The 23,377-nt window shown below is 38.9% G+C and overlaps 1 protein-coding gene across 1 annotated transcript in view; it reads left to right on the forward strand.

Annotated features, from left to right (window-relative positions):
• Positions 1-23,377, forward strand: part of LOC150081033 (uncharacterized) — a 278,288-nt gene that overhangs the window by 82,717 nt on the left and 172,194 nt on the right. Inside the window, exon 7 of the mRNA XM_090380894.1 lies at positions 9,344-9,435. Coding sequence (XP_090237020.1) covers positions 9,344-9,435 — 92 coding nt within the window. The remainder of the gene's footprint in view (positions 1-9,343; positions 9,436-23,377) is intronic.

Consider the following 23,377-nt stretch of genomic DNA (forward strand, 5'->3'; position numbering starts at 1 on the left):
TCTAAACCTTGGATTTCCAATAAATGTGCTAAGGCTGTTCAAGAGAAGAATGTTGCATATCATAATTGGCTTGTTTCTAATTCTTCAGTTTCGTTTTCTGCCTACACCAAAGCTAGCAACAATTGTAAAGCAGTTATTAATCAGTTCAATCTAGAGTTTGAATAGGCTAAAAGTAGAAAACTTGCTTCTTGCCCTAATGGTAGCCAAGCATTCTGGTCTCTTACCAAAGATATTGCCCGCAACTTTTGCCCATCTCTGCTCCCACTTCTGTCCAAACCAGATGGTTCTGTTGTCACTTCAGCCAAGAATAAAGCCGCCCTGCTAGCATCCAATTTTTCTTCCAACTCATGTATTAATGATCTTGGTAAAACTCCTCCCACCATTCCCAATGCTCCATTCAATGCCTCCTGTGGTGTTCCATCAAAAGGATGCCAGAAGGATTTTGATGAATCTTGATGCTAAGAAAGCTCCAGGTCCCGATGGTATTTCTCCACTTGTTCTCAAAACCTGTGCTCCTGAACTAACTCCTGTTCTGTATTGCCATTTTTCACTTTCTTATTCCAAAGGTGTTTTTCCTTCTACTTGGAAATTTGCTCATATCCAGCCAGTTCCTAAAAAGGGTGACAAATCCCTCCCATCCAACTATCATCCCATTGCAATTACTTCTACTCTTTCTAAAGTAATGGAGAAATCAATTAACCGCCAACTCTTAAACTACCTAGAAACCTTCCGTCTGATCAACGATCGCCAGTATGGATTCCGTCAGTGTCGATCCACTGGTGATATTCTGGCTTATGTTACCCATTTATGGACTAATTCAATGGAAAGGTTCGGTGAAACGCAAGTAGTTGCTCTTGACATCTCAAAGGCTTTCGATCGTGTTTGGCATGAAGGTCTTAGCATTAGCATTAGCATTAGCATTAGTAGAGGCATTTGATGCAAGAAAGCAAGCTTATGCAGCATCAGCCAAAAAAAAAAAATAAATAAAACCACTTCCACTTCACCCCTCTGTTCGTTCAAAATACCTGTCCAGCTGAGCCTTAAACTTATTTAGACTATCAACCTCCACCACAAGGGTCTTCTAAACAAGCTTCCATCTTATGGTTTGCCAACTGTTTTTAGTAATTGGTTATCCAGTTTTCTCACTGAGGGTGATGGTAGATAGCTCTCTGTCTTCTAACTTCTCCACTAATGCCGGTGTCCCGCAAGGTTCAGTTCTTTTCCTCTTGTATATTAATGACCTTCTTCCATTGACTGGAAATCCTATCCATAGTTTTGCTGACAATAGCACATTGCATTCCGCTTTCCATTTTGAGAAACCTTGCTCTGCTCAATCAGCTTCAACTTCTCGAAAATCTGCTAACAATGCCGATGTTCAGGTAATTCTCCAGTGGGGCAAAGACAACTTAGTTGATTTCAACCCTTCTAAAACTCAGTCTTGTCTTATATCTCGCAAAAAGGATTTTTCTGTTCCTATGCTTATTTTTAGTGACACTCCGATTTCTAGGCAAAATGATATATCTCTTTTGGGGATTACCCTGACTTCTAATCTCTCTTGGTACAAGCACATTACAAATATTGCTTCCTCTGCATCTAAAAAACTTGGTTTTCTCTTTTGCTCTTGGCATTACTTTTCTTCCAAACAGCTGCTCACTCTGTATAAAACAGCTGCTCACTCTGTATAAATCGCAAATCCGCCCTGACGTGGAATATTGTTCCCACATGTGGGATGGTGACCCCCAAAACATCCCTCGGGCTTCTTGATTCCATTCACAAGAGGTCAGTTAGGTTAATTAATGATTCATCTCTAACAGAGTCTCTCCACTCGCTGTCTCATAGACGTAATGTTTCTGATGCATGCCTCTTCTACAGATAATTCCATGGGCACTGTTCTTCTGAATTGGCTTCTATAATTCCCGCTCTCTCTTTCAAAACAGTCCGAACACGTTCTGCCACTAGCCAACTTCCATTTACTGTCCAACTTCAACCCCTCGACGTGGGCACCTGTACGTGGTGAGGGGACCTCCCAGTGACGCTGCTGGACTTCCAGACTAGCATCACTGGGATCCAACGCCCACAGCCCAGGTTCCAGGCTTACATCAATGGAATCCGGCGTGTTTGCCGTGCGCTGCGACCCGTGGAAATTCGGAAAGGGGGATCCTGGTGGTTGAGGGGCCCAGCTTCAATACACCACTTTGGCCCCTGCTTCGACAAGACGGGTGGTCCTGGAAGGCCCGGCTAGGATCAATCGGCTAGTAGGCTCGCCTGCGAGGGTCAACCGTGTCAATGCCACGCCCCTACCCTCATGGTCCAAGGGACAGGATTCAGGCTGGCGGCGGTGCGGGTATAGTGTCTGGGTAGCCCTGGCGTCCCACTCCCGAGCGCATTTATTGCATGCCGGGTAGTGGGCGTCCCTTTGGGCTCCGTGGTGGGTGGGGAGCCCGGGCACTGAACAATTAAAAAAAACTCCATGAATCCTGATAAACGTATTCCTTCAGGGGCCCCAACCCGGTCCCTATCTGAAAATAACGACGGAGAGGCAGATAGCATTATTGCTACAAAGAGGCAGCAAACCGAACTACCATCAGGGCCTGTCCCAAGGTTCTTAATAATGCATTCCACCAATGAAACACCGATTGGTAAAATGTCGCCCTTTTTTATACAAAAAGGGTTGGATGGGTTAGCAGGTACACCCAAGTCAGTTAAGAGGCTCCGTTCTGGGGACCTCTTGATTGAAACAAAAAATGACGGGCAGTCTGAACATCTACTCCGAGTAACATCAATCGGAGGTATACCCGTAACAGTGACACCACACAGAACACTAAATTCATCGAGAGGTGTCATTTCGGAGTGGGACCTTCTCGACGTCACCGAGGAGGAAATCTGCTCCGAACTACAACCACAGGGAGTTACTGCCGTCAAGAGAATCACTGCGCGAAGGGATGGGAAAATTGTTAAAACCAGGAGTGTTATCCTGACTTAACTCTCCCAAACCTCCTGATGAGATTAAAGCTGGATACATCAACTGTCCAGTACGTCCATACATTCCGAACCCTTTACGGTGTTTTAAATGTCAGAAGTATGGACATTCTCAAATGGCCTGCCGTGGAGTCCTTGCATGCGCCCGGTGCGGTGCAAAGGACCACGAAACAACAGCATGTTCAGCCACTAAACCCACCTGCATTAACTGTGAGGGAGAACATCCGGCCTATTCAAGGGCATGCCAGAGGTGGAAAGAAGAAAAAGAAATTCAACGGCTGAAGGCAGAGCTAAACATATCGTACCAGGAGGCAAGAAAAGCAGTGAAACCTCTTAACATCAAAAAACCTACCTACGCCCAGAAGGTAGCAGGGAGATGTTCGATTGGGACTCAGACGGACATGTCTGTCCCTCCAAAAGAATCATTTACTCCCATTGCACGTTATCTTTTAAGCTCCCAAAAACCTGCACAAAGGGACCAATCAGCTGCCACTCCTATATCAATACCTCCTAATGCTCCACAAGTAACAAAAGCAAAAGAAAAGAATAAGAAAGGGGAAGTAACACCTAGTACCCAGGAAAACATGGATGTCGAGCAGAAGGAGGTACATGATGAGTCAGTTTTGGAACTCTTCGCTGAGGAAGAAATGGACACAGGACAGCGTCCATACTTCCCCAAGAAAGATAAATCCAAGACTGACAAAATTAAGCCCTCAGCACCTCGGAAGCCGCCTGACGGACCCACCAAGCCCAAATAATGGGTAAATTCCTACAGTGGAATTGTCGTGGATTCCGGCAAAATACTGACGACATCAAGGCACTCCTGCAAAAGCACAAACCAGTTTGCTTTTGCATACAGGAGACTTATTTAAAGGCAAATGATGACCCCACCATGCATAACATTACCATCATTCGTAAGGATAGAATTGTGGATGGTTCTGCCCACGGAGGAGTCGCAATCCTCGTCGGCAACCAGATCCCATTTCAGGCTTTGCAGCTTACAACTAGCATTGAAGCTGTAGCAATTCGCCTTACAGTGGGGTTCTTATTAACTGTCTGCTCTGTTTATTTGCCACCTGGGATTGACATCCCCCAGAAAGACCTTGATGATCTTATCATGCAATTGCCTTCCCCTTGTTTAATTCTTGGGGATTTCAATGGACATAACACTCTGTGGGGTAGTGCTGACATCAATGGAAGGGGACGAGTCATAGAGCATATGCTCACTGACAATGATCTCTCCCTCCTAAATGTGGGAACAAACACCTTCTTCCACATGCCTACCCGTACATTCTCTGCCATTGATCTTTCTATCTGCTCCCCTTCTCTCCTTCCTTCACTTACTTGGGAGGTAGAAGAAAATCCATATGGAAGCGATCACTTCCCCGTGATAACAACCCTAACTAATGGTAGACCCTGTCTGCCAATTAGTTTACCGCGGTGGAAGATCGATCAGGCTGACTGGAATGCCTTTCAATATCTGGCAAACTTTGACATCACTACAGTCAGTCAGGAGCCAATCAATGATGCAGTCATGTACGTCACAGAAAGAATTGCCCAAGCAGCTGCAATTGCAATCCCAAAATCATCCAGCCGGTTCCCACTATTTCCCAAACCTTGGTGGAATTCCGAATGCACAGCAGCAAAAAAAGCACAAAACAAAGCGTGGGGGATATTCCGCCGATATCCCACCACTGAAAATTTAATATCTTTCAAACGTGCACGTGCGAAAGCGCGTTATGTACGACGTCAGAGCCAAAGGAAATCTTGGATTCGTTTTACATCTTCCATAACTCAGGCTGCTAGCTCAAAAGTAGTCTGGGATAAGATCCGGAAAATGAAGGGAAAATATCCACCATGCCCTTCTGTGATCCTCGAGCATAACGGATGTCCAATTGCAGATCGAACTGCAGTAGCAAATACTCTAGGGGAAACATTTGCAAAAATATCTGCAATAACATCTTTTCCCGCAGAGTTTTTGGCCCTGAAAGAGAAAAATGAGAAAAACCCCCTGAACTTCTATTCAGAAGGGCTTGAATCATATAACAAGCCCTTTTCACGGGAGGAATTAAAGGCTGCACTCTTTCTCACACACGCAAGTGCTGTAGGGCCCGATGACATCCACTACGAAATGGTAAAACACCTCACACCACAATGTAAGGATCACCTTTTAATTCTGTTTAACAGAATTTTTCTTAATAAACAATTTCCGGATTCCTGGCGGAAGGCAATCGTTCTTCCCTTCCCTAAACCAGGAAAGGATCCTAGAAATCCAAGTAACTACCGTCCTATTGCTCTGACAAGCTGTTTGTGCAAGGTACTGGAAAGAATGGTAAATTCTCGCCTGGTATGGTATTTAGAAACAAATGGTCTACTTTCCAGGACACAGTGCGGCTTCCGAAGAAATAGATCCACTCTGGATCATTTAATCCGACTGGAAACGTCCATTCGTGATGCTTTTATTAAATCCGAGCATTTGGTAGCAGTTTTCTTTGATATTGAAAAAGCGTATGACACAGCCTGGGGATTTTAAAAGACCTCTATAACTTTGGTCTTAGAGGTAACCTTCCTGTTTTTATTAAAAACTTTCTTTCGAATCGCCAGTTTCAAATCCGTTTAGGATCCACCCTCTCTCGAGTTTTCTCTCAGGAAGAGGGAGTCCCACAAGGATCCGTTCTAAGTGTCACGCTTTTCGCAATCAAAATAAACTCTATCGCAGAACAACTTCCACCCACTGTAAACAATGCCCTCTACGTTGATGACTTTGCAATATTTTGTCAATCATGCAATATGAGGGTCATTGAAAGGCAACTGCAGAAAACCATTGACCATCTTACAGCTTGGTCTTTGGCTAATGGGTTCAGATTTTCATCACAGAAGACTGTTTGTGTACACTTTTGTCACAAACGTAATCTTCATCCTGACCCAGAATTAAGGCTAGGGCAAAATAACATCCCAGTTGTAGCAGAATTCAAATTCCTTGGACTTATTTTCGACAAAAAGCTGACATTCTTACAACATATTCGTCAGCTGAGGACAAAATGTGTCAAAGGGCTTAACATCCTTCGTGCCCTTTCGTCAACCTCATGGGGCGCAGATCGTGCTACCCTTCTTCATCTCTACCGGGCACTTGTCCGTTCCAAACTCGATTATGGGTCTCAGGTCTATGGTTCTGCTAGAGATAGTGCCCTTCGGTGGTTAGATCCGATCCACCATCAAGCCATCCGGACAGCCACTGGAGCATTTCGCACATCTCCTGTCCAAAGCCTTTACGTCGAAGCAAATGAACCATCTCTGTCTCTTCGACGTAAGCAGTTGTCCTTACAGTATGCATTCAAATTAAAATCCCTGCCCGATCATCCCACGTGGCCATCCGTTTTTGAGCCGCGTTGGGAAAATCTCTACAACACCCGTCGGACTGCCAACAAACCTTTTGGTATTCGCATTCAAGGGCTGCTGAATGAGCTGAACTTGACGGTAGACAATGTTGCCCAGTCACCAAGGCAATTCTTTCCACCCTGGCATGCTCATTTTCCAACTTGCGACTTCTCCCTTAAGATCTGGGAGAAGGCTACTACACCGCCATCTGTCTACCAGCAACTCTTTGCAGTACATCGACAGCAGTATTCTGACTTTCTGCCAATCTATACAGATGGCTCAAAGTTAGAATGTCATGTGGGATCTGCTGTTGTGTTCCCTCACAAAACAATATCCTATAAGATCCCACAAGAAACTAGCATTTATACTGCAGAGTTGCATGCAATACAAACAGCCCTAGATCACATTAAAAATTGCGACTACCAGAGGTATATGATTTACTGCGATTCATCGAGCGTGTTACAGGCTCTGGTATCGGTGGGTTTTAACCCTCATCCGATCCTGTCCAGGATCCAGCAGATTCTTTTTTCTCTCAAGAAATTAGAATTTGATATTCGCTTTTGCTGGATCCCAAGCCACATTGGGATCCGGGGAAATGAATCGGCTGATGCTGCTGCCAAATCAGCCATTCCCCTGGATAATCATTGCCTGTCAGTCCCCTATACAGACTACAGGCAAATAATACGTTCTAAACTGCTTTCCCAATGGCAAGATTCTTGGCACGGACAGACCACAAATAAATTACATCAAATCAAGCCTGTAATTTCGCAATGGCAGTCCAGTTTACGCAGGGTCCGAAGAGAGGAAGTTGTTCTTGCTCGGCTCCGCATAGGTCATAGTCATCTAACTCATTCCTACTTGCTGAGGGCGGATGACCCACCTATGTGCGAGATGTGTAGTGTTATTTTAACCGTTCGTCATATTTTAATAGAATGTCCTGTTTTTATAGAAGCCCGACGCTTGTATTTTACCGCTTTTAATAATTTGACTGAGCCATTTACACTCAGCCAGATTATAGGTGACAGAAACAATATGTCTGACATCTTTAATTTTTTACAATTTATAAATTTTTATACAAAGCTTTAAGTTTTATGCTTTTACTATTATACCTTTTTAACACAAATGTTTGACGTGGTAGCCTTGGCTACCAAAATATTTTATAGCATTTTAAAATTTGACTTGGCGCATTATGGCCTTAGCTGCCAATGCGCCATTAAAAACCAAATCAAATCAAATCAAATCAAAGTCCAACTTCAAACTCACAGAACCAACTTTTCATGTTCCTTATTTATTCATTCAACTGCCGTTTTCTGGAACAACCTTCCTTCATACGTACTCCGGGGGCTCACATTTGGTGAGTATGGGCTTGGCACACCCAGGGTCCTGAGCTGGATATCATCATTCTTCTCTTTCTTGGTGATTCCCTTCTACTTTTGACACTCTCTCTCTCTCTCTCTCTCTCTCTCTCTCTCTCTCTCTCTCTCTCTCTCTCTCTCTCTCTCTCTCTCAGGGTTACTCGGGAACTTTTTTTTTTTTTTTTTCCTGGTGCAGCATAAGCCTCAGGCTTCCTTGCATCATATGGATAATAATAATAATAATAATAATAATAGTATTTCCTGAAAATTACAATCTACAGAAGTTCAAGTCCAATATCAACAAATATCTTCTTTTGTCTTCTCAACCTCCAACCCAAGCACGGTACTAAGTACTATAGGTTCTAATACCTCTTGTGTTTGAGGTTTTCATTAAAAAAAAAAAAAAAAAATCCATTTCATGTTTAGTGCCAATTTCTCCTCTAGTGGCAGAAATTTACTAATTTTTTTTCTTCTACAGATCGCTTCCCCATACCCAAAATGACATACCCACTGATTTTCCCAGCACTATCTCTGTTTTGACACTAGAATCTCCTGAATAGGGAAACTTATTTTATAACCACCCAGTATGTACATACCTACTGGGGCGCCTCCGTAGCCAGGTGGGAAGGAGCAGCAGTGCATAGCACACGCTTCTTGATTAGACCGGGGTTCGAGCCCGTCACCACCAAATACTGAGGATGCGAAAAGGTCAGGGAATGACCACTGCATATTTCCGGAGCAATATGGCCTTAGTTGCTAATGCTCCTAAAAACCAAATAACCAACCAACCAACATACATACTGCACATACTGTACAGAGCCCACTTATAGAAAACAGTATACACAGGGGACACTGCTTATTATGATTACTTCAAAACCCAACTAAATTGATAACAATAGCTGGTGAAAAGAATGCAGCTACTCAGTATTGTTTATTGATGCAGAAATGTGTACATAAAAAAGTGTATGTGTACAGAAAAAACCCCATTAAAATCAAGCAATGAATAAAATATTTTAATTTGATTATCCACTGTTTCTTCAAGAAAGTCATCAATAAAAATGAAACTGAAATTTGAAATCCATACAAACAATTAAAAACAAAAGAAAATATTAAATCAAGAATTATAGAAAGATTTATGCTCTACTGTAAAACAGTCAGACTGGTAGGATGCAGGATGCAAGAAACAGTACTGTATTTAACAGTCACTTGATCTTAAACCACGATCGATCACTCAAAGTGCTTGTAGTTATGCACCTTCATGTCTGAGTGCTTGGCTGCAGTGGCCTTATCATAGGTCAAGGGCAAATCTGGATGCTACCTAATCACTTCCATTGCACACAAAAAAATGAAAACGTAAACCAAAGCCTTGACTACAGTGAGTTGTGTGTTTTCTACATATTAGTATATGTTGTATCAGAACTTCATAAAAGTGATAAAATTAAATGAATGATAACATTATCCATGATAACAATATGCAGTGTGTGTGTGTGTGTGTGTGTGTGTGTGCATGCATGCGCGTGTGTGCGCGCGTACATACACACTAGAAAGGGCTAAAAATGTATATAATGAAAAAAATAATAAATCCTCTTGCAGTATGGAATAAATTTTTATGGGAAATATTCATATTTCAGGTTCCTAACTTACGATGTAACATATTAGAGTTTAGTGGATTTTCATCTGATGAATTAAAAGATATAATACAACGTGCACTGCTTCTAACATCGTAAGCTCTTTCAAATCTTTAATTTTTATTATTTATATTTATACATTTATTTATTTATATATTAATTAAGTAAATATTATAATAACACTAATAAATGTAACAAAGGTGAAATGTAAGATGGAGGTACTGAGACTTTGAAATATAAATGATTTGTGAATCAAAAGAAGGGCAAAGCCCTAAAATAATATATGTTGAAGATAATGAAGAGACTAGCTTAAAACCAAAAAATGTGAATTATCACATATTTACTTCAATAGGAAATTATATGCTGATTTGCACACAAATCGAAAGTAGTGGAAACAAATGTCAAATTAAGTGAAAATCATATTTGTGATACAGACAGAAAATAATAATTGTCTGTTGAGGATAAAAATTCAAAATACGAAATTAGCTGGTTACAGAGATGTCAGGACCAGAACCGTCTGAGTAAGCCATGGTCTAAATAGCGAACTATCAAATTTGCAATAACTAGGAAGGAGGGATGGAGGAATCTAATAACAAAATTAAAAAGTGTCAGCCATGTATCCAAACTGTTCAGAAAGCTGCTGGATACAGAACTGACGAACAGCATTTTGTAAACCAGACATCCAAGCAGCAGAGTAACTTGTTTGAATGGCTTCAGCTTTTATGTTCTAGAAGGAGAAAAAGGCTGTAATGTGAAACATAACATAAGTAAACATAAAACAAATTGAGTGAATATAGTAATAAAAACCTGCTTATGAATACTAAGTTCTAAGATTAAAGTGAACTAGAGACAAATATATAATTCTTAAAAGTCAATGTTATGGCAGTAATGACAATACAAAGCAGCGTGTTGTTGGTTTTGAACACATGAACAAAGTATTAAACATGTATTAAGCATGAACAAAGCAGCATTTGTTCATGTTTAATAATATTAAACATGTTTAATAATAATAATATTATTATTAAAGATTAAAGTGGTCATGTTATATTCCTTCTGGTCATGTTTAATAATATTAAACATGACCAAAAGTAATAATGAGGTATGGAAACTGTAGGGAAAATGTGGCAACCATAATGAAATAGCACTTGCAAAGCAGCAGAAACTAATTTCACTGGAATATATTAAACTAAGCAAATATCATAGCAATACCAATAACTGCAAAGGTAGTAATGTAAGACAGAAGTATAGTGGTTGTGAACTATAAATAATTTAGAAATTAGAAGGGCAAAGGCCAAAAATAATTTAAAAACCAAAGAGTAATAATTTTGAAGCGACAAAAGAGAACTACAGTCGAACTTGGTTATAATGAGCATGGAAATAATGAGATCATGGCTGTAATAAACAAAAAGCCATAATGATTTTAATTTACGCATATTCCTATACAGTTGCTCACTGTCATAACCAGCGTACTACCTGGATAAACTGAACAAATTTTGGTAACTATGCAAACAATTCTTAATTGCTTGGGCAGTCGATAAAATTCAATTTTGAGAATAGATGAAAATGAAAAGGACGACTTAGCTTTATGACCACCTGCATCAGATTAGCGGCCAGTTTATGACCTTGTTCTTCCAGGGACGGGAGCTATACAATAGTGCATTGGCATTCCACTTGTCACATTACCCTTTTTACAGATTGTCTTGTATTCACTGAACCATAAATTTATTTTGGGACTTCTAAGAACTTTGTATGCATTTTGGACTTCTAAGAACTTTGTATACAGATCACTTTATCATTTTAAAATAAAATCAGTTAGAGACGAATCCTTCCTTCAGAAACATGTCTACTAACAAAAGAAAGTGTCTCTCTATTCCCGAAAAAGTCAAAATTATTTGCGAGTTAGAACGTGGTGCAAAAATGCTAAAGTATATAAAAGGTTTTCTTTGTCCTCTTTAAATGTATTGACATTGTGGAAGAAAAAGATGTTTAAATATTAGCACTGGAAAATAACTTAAATGGGGGAAAAAAAAATTTAGAAAGTGCGAGGTTGCAAACATTGATAAAGCATTGCTTCAATGGTTCACCACACAAAGAAGTACTGGAATTTAAACAGATGGTCTGATCTTTGAAGGCTCAAGTGGAAAAATTTGCTAAACAATTTGGGCGCAACGATTTTCCGTGCAACATTGGTTGGCTGGATTGATTTAAAAACCAACATAACATTGTTTATGCAAAAATTAGTGGAGAATCTCAATCTGCAGATCCCATAATGGCAAATGAATGGATTGACCGTATTTGGGAAGAAATCAGGAAAGATTTCAATGACAAAGACATCTACAACAGTCGTGCTACTGCAACAGGGCCTAGAAAATTTGGACAGATGGGCTGAGAAGTGGCAATTGAAATTTAACATTGACAAATGCAGAGTACTGCATATTGGTAGAAGTAACCCCAGAGGAATGTACCAACTGTGTGGTACTACTTAGGGTGGTAGAAAATGAAAAAGACCTGGAAGTGATTGTACAGTCAGATATGAAGTTTTCTGAACAATGCAGACAGGCTGCCAGAGCAGGTCATGAGGTATTGTCAATGATATACAGGAAATTTTCTAGCAGGGATAAGGCGGTGATTATCCCTTTGTATAATGCAATGGTCAGGCCTTGAATACTGTGTACAGGTCTGGAGGTCTCATTTTAGGAAGCATGTAGAGTTGCTTGAGCATGTACAGAGAAAGGCAACAAGATTGGTGAGGGGAATGAAGGGGGTTCTCTTACCAAGAAAAGCTTATGTCCTGCAAATTGTAGGGTTTGGAGACTGAGCACCTGAAAGGTGATCTGATTGAGGTGTATAAGGCTTTGAATAGGTTGGGCATGCTGAATTCTGATGGGATTCTTCTGCTTGCTCAGATTACGAACCTGAGAGGACATAAATTTAAATTGAGGAAAGACAGTTATAGAATAGATGTGCCTTTAGCCAACAGGCGATTAATTGCTGGAACAAACTTCCATCTGTTGTTGTGGAAGTTGATAGCTTAAATAAATTCAAGGAGTAACTGGAAAAACTTTTTAGAGGGAATGGTTATGTGAAATTGTTTTTTTTTTTTTTATTTTTGGCTGATGCTACATAAGCTGATATGCTTTCTTGTATCACATGCCTCTATTATTATTACTACTACTGCTACAAGGCCAAACGAAACAGGACGTTTTTCATAATTTTGCACATGACAATACATTTAAATTCAAAGGGGAAAAATTTGTTGGAGGAAATAAATCAAAGGCTCACTTGACGGTGCTAATATGACAGGAACGGATAAAAATAAAACTGTTTGTTATTGGAAAATCGTTAAAACCTCAGTGTTTCAAATACGTAAGGAAACTTCTTGTGGATTACATCGAAACAAGAAAGCTTAAATGACTTCGGATATTTTTTTGGCAATACATAAATGATTGGAATAAGAAACTATTCAAAAAGAAAAAAATAATTTTTTTGTTAGTTGATAACTGTCCTGCACATCCCCAGATTCAAAATTTGTCCCACATTATGCTAGTGTTTCTGCATCCCAATGTGACATAAATTTTACAACCAATGAACATAGATGTAATCAAGGGTTTTGAAGGATTTTTTAAAAGATTTCTAGTTCTACTTCTGATCAATCAAAGAGAACAGAAACTTACCAAGTCTGTATCCATATTGGATGCTATAAATTTATTGAATGATGTGTGGAACAATATTACTTTGACAACCATATCAAATTGCTTCAAGAAATTGAAATTAAATTCAAATGAAATTTTAATTGTAGTTAAAGGAGATGGAAATGAAGAAAACTTACCATTATCCGAATGGTTGCGACATAACAATGTTGTTGGTTTTAATACAGATAACACTGATGAATTTGTATGAATCAATGACAACTTATCTTCCTTCAGAGAGTGACATTGTAGATTCTGTGCTCAATAAAGACTGATAACGACAATGGCAAAGATGATGATTGTGATTATGATATGATGATAATTGAAAGTGAATCAAAATGAGTGCTGACAATCTCACAAGCTCAAGATGCAATGGACAGAGTAAATTTTTTTGGAGGAACTGAGGCAAGTAATTAGACTTTTAAAGAATTGAGTGTTTTAAGGGGAAACTTAAGAAATATCAAAGTGAAATCTTTAAAACAAACATCAATTTTAAGATTCATAAATAAAACCTAATTGAAATTGTGTTATTATTAAAGATTTTTTTTTTATTACATAGAAATAAATTGTGTTTAGTATTAAGTGTATTGTAGTTTATACAAGCATATTAATCAAATAATATGTAGGTATATATAATAATATGTAATAATAATACTTATATATATTTTTTTCTCTCTAATATTTCTTTTGTTTTTTGATGTTATTGTTGTTATTTGGTTTTTAGGAGCATTAGCAACTAAGGCCATATTGCTCTGGGATATGCGGTGGTCATTCCCTGACCTTTCTGCATCCTCCGTATTTGGTGGTGACAGGCTCGAACCCCAGTCTAATCAAGAAGCGTGTGCTATGCACTGCTGCTCCTTCCCACCTGGCTATGGAGGCGCCTTTTTTTTTTTTTTTTTAATCTGTCTTTTTATCAAGTTATTGAGAATTAAAAAAAAAAAAAATAGGATTTAACTCATGACTGATATAAAGTGTTCATTGTTTAACACCCCAGGGGTTTCACCATCTCTGCTATCACTGTTATAGCGAGTAACAGTTATAACGAGGAAATTTGTCAGCCCCCTTGATGCTCGTTATAACCAAGTTCGACTATATTTCCAAAAATACAAAATATGACGTATTTCAACAGAAAACTATATACCAATTTTTGCAGGAATCCAAAGTACCCGAAATGAAAAAATTATGAAATTCAGTGTGATGTAGAAGGAAAATAATGTTCATCATGGTTAAAATAAAAATATTTTTGTGTTTTAACCTCTTATTTTTTATTTTATGTTTATTTTTTGTTTTCCATCTTGTTTTATTCTTAATTTTCTATATTTTGCTTTTTTTTTAAAACCTCTCAGCTACTTGTACATTTCTTGTCTGGTCGGTGTCTATAAGAATATTTATGGAATCTTTCTTGCCTACCCCTTCTCAGTGACACTGCTTCTACTTCATTGTGAAGTTGCAGACATGGAGGGGGAAAAGGTAATTGTATCAGAAAGGGTACACACAAAAGGAAATAGGCTTTTGAAGTGACTATTTGTTGGATAAATATAAACCGTGATAAAAAAAATTCCATGAGTTAGGAATCAAAAGCAGTGACTCCATGCTTGAAAGCCTTGTGGATTAACTCAAGACTTGAATCTGCAGAGGTTTTTTTTTGGGAGAAAATTTTTATTGTTAAGGCCCATCCTAGTAGGCAGAAGGAACCTGTGTAGTGGAAGTGCACATTTGAATGGAGCAGAGGTATGCCAGGGTCTTTGCCAGAGTTATCAAGAGGCCTTAAGTGTTTGTGGAAGTTGTTAGTTGGGAGGGACAGTAGTTATATAGATAAACATTTATTTTATGATATAGAGCCAAGTAACACTTGCACACATCTGAAGGGTTCCTATGTGTAGGCTGCAAAAACTGATATCAACAAGATGTGCTGAGAGCAGCTGTTTTAATCGAATGGGATGCTACTGCCTAGGGAGGCAAGCCTAAATAATTTCAAGGGGTGTGTTGGGAGTAGTAAATAATACAGGAACTTTTAGTGTTGAGTGTGTCCATAATAACATCAGGAATTTTGTTAAAATTAGTGAAGTCCTGGTTAGAACAATAACACTGCCATAATAGAGTTAACAAACTTTGTGCCACCCAAAAATAGGAAATGACGAGTTTTGGTATGGCATGAAGTTTAATATTTATGAAGGAAAAGTAAATTGGATTTATCTTTTCAAAAACATATTCAGATTTGGAAATCATTCCTGTTAGCATAAAATCCTGTTTTTGAGATAGTTGAAAAATGAAAGTTGAACTATGCTGCTAATGAGAAGATTGTGAAGAGTACGGGAGGTCCCTCTACATTGTAGATGGAATGGGCAAGCAAGTACAAATTGACTGTTATTGGCGATTTCAATTTTACCCTTATTTGCTGGAGCAAGTGCCATATAGGAACAATTTATATTTTTATGATGGCATTATGACCACTTCCAAACAACTAATTTCTTTGTAAAAATTATTCTTTGTATAATGAAGTCAAGTGAGAATATCAAAAAATTCGCTGTATGTTTTTTTCCATTATGTGTAAACTGTAAAGTGATTCTTTTTACTGTTTAATTTAAAGAAATTTTTATGTTAAACTTCCATGAAAGTGTGCTTTGTTATAAAATTTATAAATGTATCTTTAAATAAGTTTGATTAAAATAGATATATTTTAGACGTAACGTGTTTAAAAAATGAATATTTTTCTCTTTAAATATGTGTATGCCATCATAAGCTGCATAACTGTGTAAGCACAAGAGTTTTCATGGCTTTCCACCATAGTTGTTTGCCACTGGAGTTGTTGGATCCAAGAAAAGATAAGAGAATGGTGAAAGTTCAAGACAGTGCAAGACAAATTTTAAAGGACAGTTTTTGAAATTTATACATTTCAATAATGGTAACTAGTTTGCAATTTTTGAAAGGGACATGTTTCAAACATCTTCTATCATTCACGCTTCAAACATCTTTTATTCGAATGAAAGGTTATGAGTTTCAACTACAATGATAAATTTTTTTTTTTTTCATGAAAACCCCAAACACAAGAGGTATTAAAACCTATAGTACTTAGTACCGTGCATGGGTTGGCAAGTAAGAAGAAGAAGAAGAAGAAAGAAGATTCTTCTTGACATTAGACTTGAATTTCTGTAGACTGTAATTTTCAGGAAATATGTATGAATGAAGGTTGTTCCAAGAAAATGGAAGTTGAAGGAATAAATGAAGAAAAAGAAAAGTTGGTTCTGTGAGATTGAAGTTAGACAATAAAAGAATGTTGACTGGCTGCGGCAGGTGTTTGGACGAGAGAGCGGGAATTATAGGAGCCAATTCAGAAGAACAGTACCCACGGAAGTATCTATAGAAAAGTCATGCAGCAGAAACAGAACATCAATGAGACAGAGTGGAGAGACTCCATTAGAAATGAGTCATTAATTAATCTAACCGCCCTCTTTTGAATGGAATCTAGAAGCCCGAGAGAGGTTTTGGGGGCACCTCCACAGATGTGGGAACAATATTCCATGGTAGGGCAGATTTGAGATTTGTACAGAGTGAATAGCTATTTGGAAGAGAAGTAATGCCGAGAGTGAAAGAGAAAACACAGTTTTTTTAGATGCAGAGGAAACAATATTTGTAATGTGCTTATAACAAGAGAGATTAGAAGTCAGGGTAATCCAACAGAGGCCGACTGGGCTAGCCGGGTGGGTAAAGTGCCTGCCTGGTAATCCAAAGGTTGCGGTTTCGAGTCCCGCCTGTGGCTTGGATCAGAGTAGAAAATGCAAAAATTTTGGGAGGTGCAATATGGCCACAGAAGTTGTGTTAACAACTAAAAAAAAAAAAAAAAAAAAATCCAACAGAGATATATGATATTGATATTGCTTAGAAATCGGAGGGCCATAAAAGATAACCATAGGATAGAAGAATCCTTTTTGTGAGATATAACACAAAACTGAGTTTTAGAAGGAAGTATCATTGCCCCACTGGAAAATTACTTAGAGATCAACATTTACGGAATTGGTAGTGGATATTCAAGAAGTTGATAAGCTGTTTGAGTGTTTGAGCAGGGCAAAGTTTCTCAGAAACTGGAAGGTAGAATGCAATGTACTGTCATCAGCAAAACTATGGATAGGATTTCCAGTCAATAGAAGAAGGTCATTAATATACAAGAGTAAAAGAGTGGGAGGAAAGAACTGAGCCTTGTGGGTACACCAGGATTAGTGGAGAAGTTAGAAGACAGAGAGTCATCTACCATTACCCACAATGAGCAGTCAGAGAGAAAACTGGATACCCAATTACAAAAAACAGTTTGCAAACCATAAGATGGAAGCTTATTTAGAAGACTTTTATGCCAAACACAATCAAAAGCCATTGAAACGTCAAGAGCAATGTCTTGAATTTCGCCCAACTTTTCCATTGAATTTGTCCAAAGATGGGTAACATAAGCCAGAATATCACCTGTGCATCGACACTGATGGTATCCGTACTAGCAATTGTTGATCAGATGGAAGGTTTCCAGATAGTTTAAGAGTTGGTGGTTAATTGCTTTCTCCATTACTTTTGAAAGAGTAGAGGTGATTGCAGTGGGATGTAATTGGATGGCAGGGATCTGCCGCCTGTTTTTTAGGAACTGGCTGGATATGAGAAAATTTCCAAGCAGAAGAGAAAACACCTTTAGAATAAGAAAGTGTAAAAAGGGCAACATAGAGCAGGAGTAAGTTCAGGAGCACAGCATTTCAGAACAAGAGGAGAAATACAATGAGTATCTGGAGCTTTCTTAGCATCAAGATTGTTCAAAATTCTTCTCATGTTCTTTTGATGAAATATCACATGAGGCATTGAATGGAATGTACAGGGAATGGTGGGAGGTGGTTTATCAAGATCATTAATACACGAGTTAGGAGGAAAATTGAATACTAGCATGTCAGCTTTAGCCTTGGCTGAAGTGGCGATAGAACTATCTGGTTTAGACAGATGTGAGAAGAGAGATGGGCAAAAGCTGCGGCCAATAGTTTAACAAGAGACCAGAATGCTCGGCTACTATATGGACAAGAAGCAAGTTTTCTACTTTTAACCTGTTCGAAATCAATTGGGACCAATTAATAACTGCTTTACAATTGTTACAAGCTTTGGTAGCCGACCGGGCTAGCCGGGTGGGTAAAGTGCTTACCTGGCAACCCAAAGGTCGCGGGTTCGATTCCCACCTCGGGCTTGGATCAAAGTACTGCAAAAACGTTGGGAGGTGCATTATGGCCACAGAAGCCTATGCGCCAACAACTACCAAAAAAAAAAAAAAAAACAAGCTTTGGTGTAGGTAGAAAATGAACCTGGAGATTTGGGTATGAGCCAACTACGATTTGCAACATTCTTTCTCTTGAACAGCCTTAGCACATTTATTGGAAACCAAGGTTTAGATAAAGGATCAGACTTTAAGGTGAAGTGTGGAATAAAGGATTCCATCCCTACATGAATAATTTCACTGACACAATGTGAGCAAATGTTGACATCAGAAGTTTTGAAACAGTAATTCGACCAAGGAAAAGAAGAAAAGAAATCTCGCAGGTCATCCCATTTTGTATTCTTGCAGCATAACACTATTGGTCTGAGGTGAATACCCAGTTTGTGGATCTTTGGCAATCCATAGAATTGCGGTAGTTGGAAGCCAGTAGCACGTAGAAGGCGCCGAGTTGTAGTCGAGATCTTCTTATCTTTAAACCATGTGTGGACAAGTTTATTGACATGTGTCTCTAGATGTTTCAAGACCTTAATGGGTGGATCAGATAGAGGTTCATATACGTTTGGGTCTAGTAGTAGGGCTCTAGTGACTCAACTCTATGGCTAGAGTCACTTAACATATTAAACAATCCAAAGGCAATAAACCGTCACAAAAGCATACATCTACACCCCATCCTAGACACAACCGTTTTAATGCTAGAAAAACAGCGCACGTCCGTGCAACAACAATAGTACATGAATAACGTGCCTCACTCAGCTCATTGCACTTATCCGTTGTATTTGTATTTGAATTTCAGTTGATAAAGAGACTCGTTAGTCTTGAAAGCTACTGCCTGTTACTTATTAGTATATTTTACATTAAACTGGGTTATAATTATACGTATCTATATTTGTTCTCTCATCTTGGAAGCTACTAGGCCTTTCATACCAACAAAGAAATATTGTTCAAGATATGGATGTCAGGTGAACTAATTAGACATGTGACAGAGAAGAAAAATGCATGGGATACATATAAATTAACATGTGACACGGAAGCCTATGATAGATATAAGCTGGTCTGTAACCAAGTTACAAAGGAAGTTAGGCAGGCGAAGGCAGATTACGAGAAATCTTTGGCAAGGGATGCAAAGAAAAACAGCAAGGAGTTCTTTACTTATGTAAACTCTAGAAGGAAGGGGATGAATCAGATTGGTACACTTGATATCAATGGTTCAACTGTTGATGATCCTGCTCAGGTAGCTAACAAACTAAATGAATATTTTGCATCTACATTCACACATGAGGAGTTATTCAGGGAGGGGAATGCCAGAGGTGTATTCAACTCTGGCAGTGAACTAGATGATTTTGTAATAGCTGAGAGTCAAGTCGTGGAGAAATTGTTGAAGACAAACACAAGAAAGGCACCTGGGGTGGATAGAATCTATCCAGTTATATTAATGGAGGCAGCAAAGGAAGTAAGCAAACCCTTAGCCATAATTATAAGAGCTTCCCTGGACTCAGGGGGTGTAACCATGAATTGGAGATGTGCAAATGTGAACCTAATCCACAAAGGAGGATCAAAGGGCGACACAGGTAAATACAGACCTGTTAGTTTAACTTCTGTTCCAGGGAAATTAATGGAGGCACTGATTAAAGAAGCATTGCAGGATCATCTTAACCAGACTTCAGTTATAGCTCAGACATAGCATGGGTTTGTTAAGGGGAAGTCTTGTCTGACTAATTTGATTGGATACTGTGATGTAGCACAAAGGAACTGGATGCAAAGAATAACTTTGATATCATATATTTGGATCTTAGAAAGGCCTTTGATACTGTTGCACATGGAAGATTGCTGCACAAATTGGAGCAGTGTGGCATTGGAGGTAGATTGCTGCTATGGATAAAGGGATGGTTGAGTGGGAGAAGACAGAGAGTGGTAATCAATGGACACTGCTCTTTGGACTAATGTTATTAGTGGAGTCCCTCAGGGTTCAGTGTTGGGTCCATTGTTGTTTTCTGTATTTATAAATGATATTGATGATGGCATATCAGGCTTAATGTCCAAGTTTGCAGACGATACGAAGGTTGGCAGGGTTGTTAATGACACTAATGACAGTACACTGCTGCAACAGGATCTAGAAAAGTTGAGCAGATGGGCTGAGAGGTGGCAAATGAAGTTTAACCTTGACAATTGTAAAGTACTACATATAGGAAGCAGTAATCCAAGAGTAATGTATCAACTCAGTGTTACCACACTGACAGTGGTAGAGAATGAAAAGGACCTGGGGGTAATTGTACAGGCAGATATAAAGTTTTCTGAGCAGTACAGACGGTTTGCGAGAGTTGCTCATGGTGTCTTGTCAATGATATACAGAAATTTTTCTAGCAGGGATAAGGTGATTATCCTCTTGTATAAGGCAATGGTCAGGCCACACCTTGAGTACTGTACAGGTCTGGAGGCTTCATTTTAAGGATGTAGAGCTGTTGGAATAAGTACAGAGAAGGGCAACAAGATTAGTGACCAGAACAAAGGGTTGCTCTTAAGAAGAAAGGCTTAAGTTTTGCAAATTACAGTGTCTGGAGACTAGGCACCTGCGAAGTGATCTGATTGAGGTGTATAAAGTCTTGAATAATTTGAGCATGCTCAATGCTGATGGGATTCTTTCTCTTGCTCAGAATAATCACCTGAGAGGGAATACATTCAAATTGAGGAAAGATGGTTGTAGGATAGAATTGTGGTTGTTTGCGTTTAGCCAGCGGGTGATTGATTGCTGGAACAAACTTCCATCTGTCGGTGTAAAAGTTGATAGCTTAAATAGATTCAAGGCAGAATTTGACAAACATTTGGTAAATAACTTGGACGGGAGGAGTAATATTAAAACTTAGGAAAGCAATTTTTTCTAACTGCTCAGACATTTAATTATTAGATAAATGAAGTGCTGGAGTTTGATTGCTCCTGCATCTGCTAAGGAAGTATGTTTCTGTATTGTTATGTTATTTTCTTAAGTTTTTTTTTTGGCTGATGCTATATAAGCTTGCTTTCTTGCATCATGTGCCTTTGCTAATGCTAAAAGAAGTACTGTAAGAGAGGTCTTCTTTTCATTCAGATGTGTAGAAGAGGGTTTCCCTTATGCTAAATGTTCAAAATACTGTCCAACAGTGGATGAATGCAATGTAAAGCTAATGCTAAAAGCACTGGCAGAAGCTTAAAATAGTGAATTAGCCCAAACCAATGGAGAGGCTGGATTGATGGTAATTAATATTCATAGTTAAAAGAAGGTAATGCTAGAAGCATTGGCCGAAAGGTAAATGGAGATTTAGTGCTTAGCCATTGGCGAGCATGGTAGGTTGTAAACTTACAACAATTAAGTGCTGGAGTTTGATTGCTCCTGCATCTTCTAATAAAGTATGTTTCTGTATCGTTATGCTATTTTCTTAAGTCTTTATGCAGACAGTAGTTGGCTTTACTCTTTTGCAAAGTGGATTGCAAAGTACTGTCTTCAGTGATGGAATTCTGTTGTGCGGTGGTCCTATTCTAATTCTGCTTCCTGAATTTTCTACAGTTCTTTTCTAGAAAATGTCAAAATACTGCACATCTAAATTAATTCCTTGTTTTTCTGCTGGTAGTGAGGTTGCCAAAGAATTCAGTGAAGAATACCCTCCTCTTGTGATTCTGATTAGTTTCAAGTATCGGTGTCTCTTTTAAGTCCCATAGATTGGAATATGTGGCAGGTCATGTCATATTTGTATGACTTAGTTAGCATCTTAAGGAAGTTCAGTCTTGGAAGAGTCAGCATATCTGACATAACCATTAGGGACACCAATGTGAGGATCTATTTAACTATAGAAAAACATCTATATCTGTAACTGACCTGGATTACAAGAGGACAGTGTTCAAGAAAGTACTGTTACTCTTCATCAAATTCTTTGTCATGCTTCACTATCAATAAGAAAACATGAAATGAATTTTCACATTCAGTATCTTAACGTATTCAAGAAAAGAACAGAAGATACCAGGAATTGAAACCAGAGGGACCATCATCCACCAGAATATCATCACTCAGGGTACTACCCCACAGGTCCACACTAATCTTCTGGAATCAAACTCCCAAGAAGTAGAGGAAACTACTGTCAACAGTACTTAGAAACCATAGGAACCAGTCAAACCCAAGCATTTAATTTATGCAGTCGTTGGTCAGGTCAAATTAGCATTAGTAGAGACATATGATGCAAGAAAACAAACTTATATAGCATCAGCCCAAAAAAAAAAAAAAAAACCTTCCCATTTCACCCTTCCATTCACTCTAAATGTTTGTCTAATTCTACTTTGAACTTGTTTAAGTTGCTGACCTCCACTACAACAGATGGAAGTTTGTTCTAACTATCAACCACCCACTGGCTAAAGGCGAATTTCCACACATCTATCCTACATCTGTCTTTCCTCAATTTGAATTTATGTCCCCTCAGGTGAGTAATCTGAACAAGAAGAAGAATCCATTAGCATTGAGCTTGCTCAATCCATTCAAGACTTTATACACCTCAATTAGAACACCTCACAGACCTAATCTTCAGAAGCTGTAATTTGCAGAACTTAAGCCTTTCTTGGTAACACCAACCCTTTGTTCCACTCACCAATCTTGTTGCTGTTCTCTGTACTTATTCCAGCAGCTCTACATCTTTCCTAAAATGAGGCCTTCAGACCTTTATACGGTACTCAAGGTGTGGCCTAACCATTGCCTTATACAAGGCAATGGTTAGGCCACTTATACAAGAGGACAATCACCCTCTGATACCTGCTAGCAAAATTCCTGTATGTCATTGACAAGACACCATGAGCTACTCTTGCAGCCTTTTTGCACTGCTCAGAAAACTTCATATCTGACTTCACAATTTCCCCAGGTCCTTTTCATTCTCCACTACCCTGAGTTTAGTACCACCCAGTTGGTACATTACTCTGGGGTTACTGCTACCCATATGCAGCACTTTATATTTGTCAATGTTAAACTTCAGTTCCCACCTCTCAGCCCATAGTACGATGCTGCAACAGGATCTGGAAACTTTCCCAGATCTTGTTGCAGCAGCGTACTATCATTACTGTCATTAAAAACCCTGCCAACCTTTTGTATTGTCTGCA

The sequence above is a fragment of the Mastigoproctus giganteus genome, chromosome 9 (assembly GCF_048544385.1).
Source record: "Mastigoproctus giganteus isolate SK-2022 chromosome 9, ASM4854438v1, whole genome shotgun sequence".
Lineage (NCBI taxonomy): Eukaryota > Metazoa > Arthropoda > Arachnida > Uropygi > Thelyphonidae > Mastigoproctus > Mastigoproctus giganteus.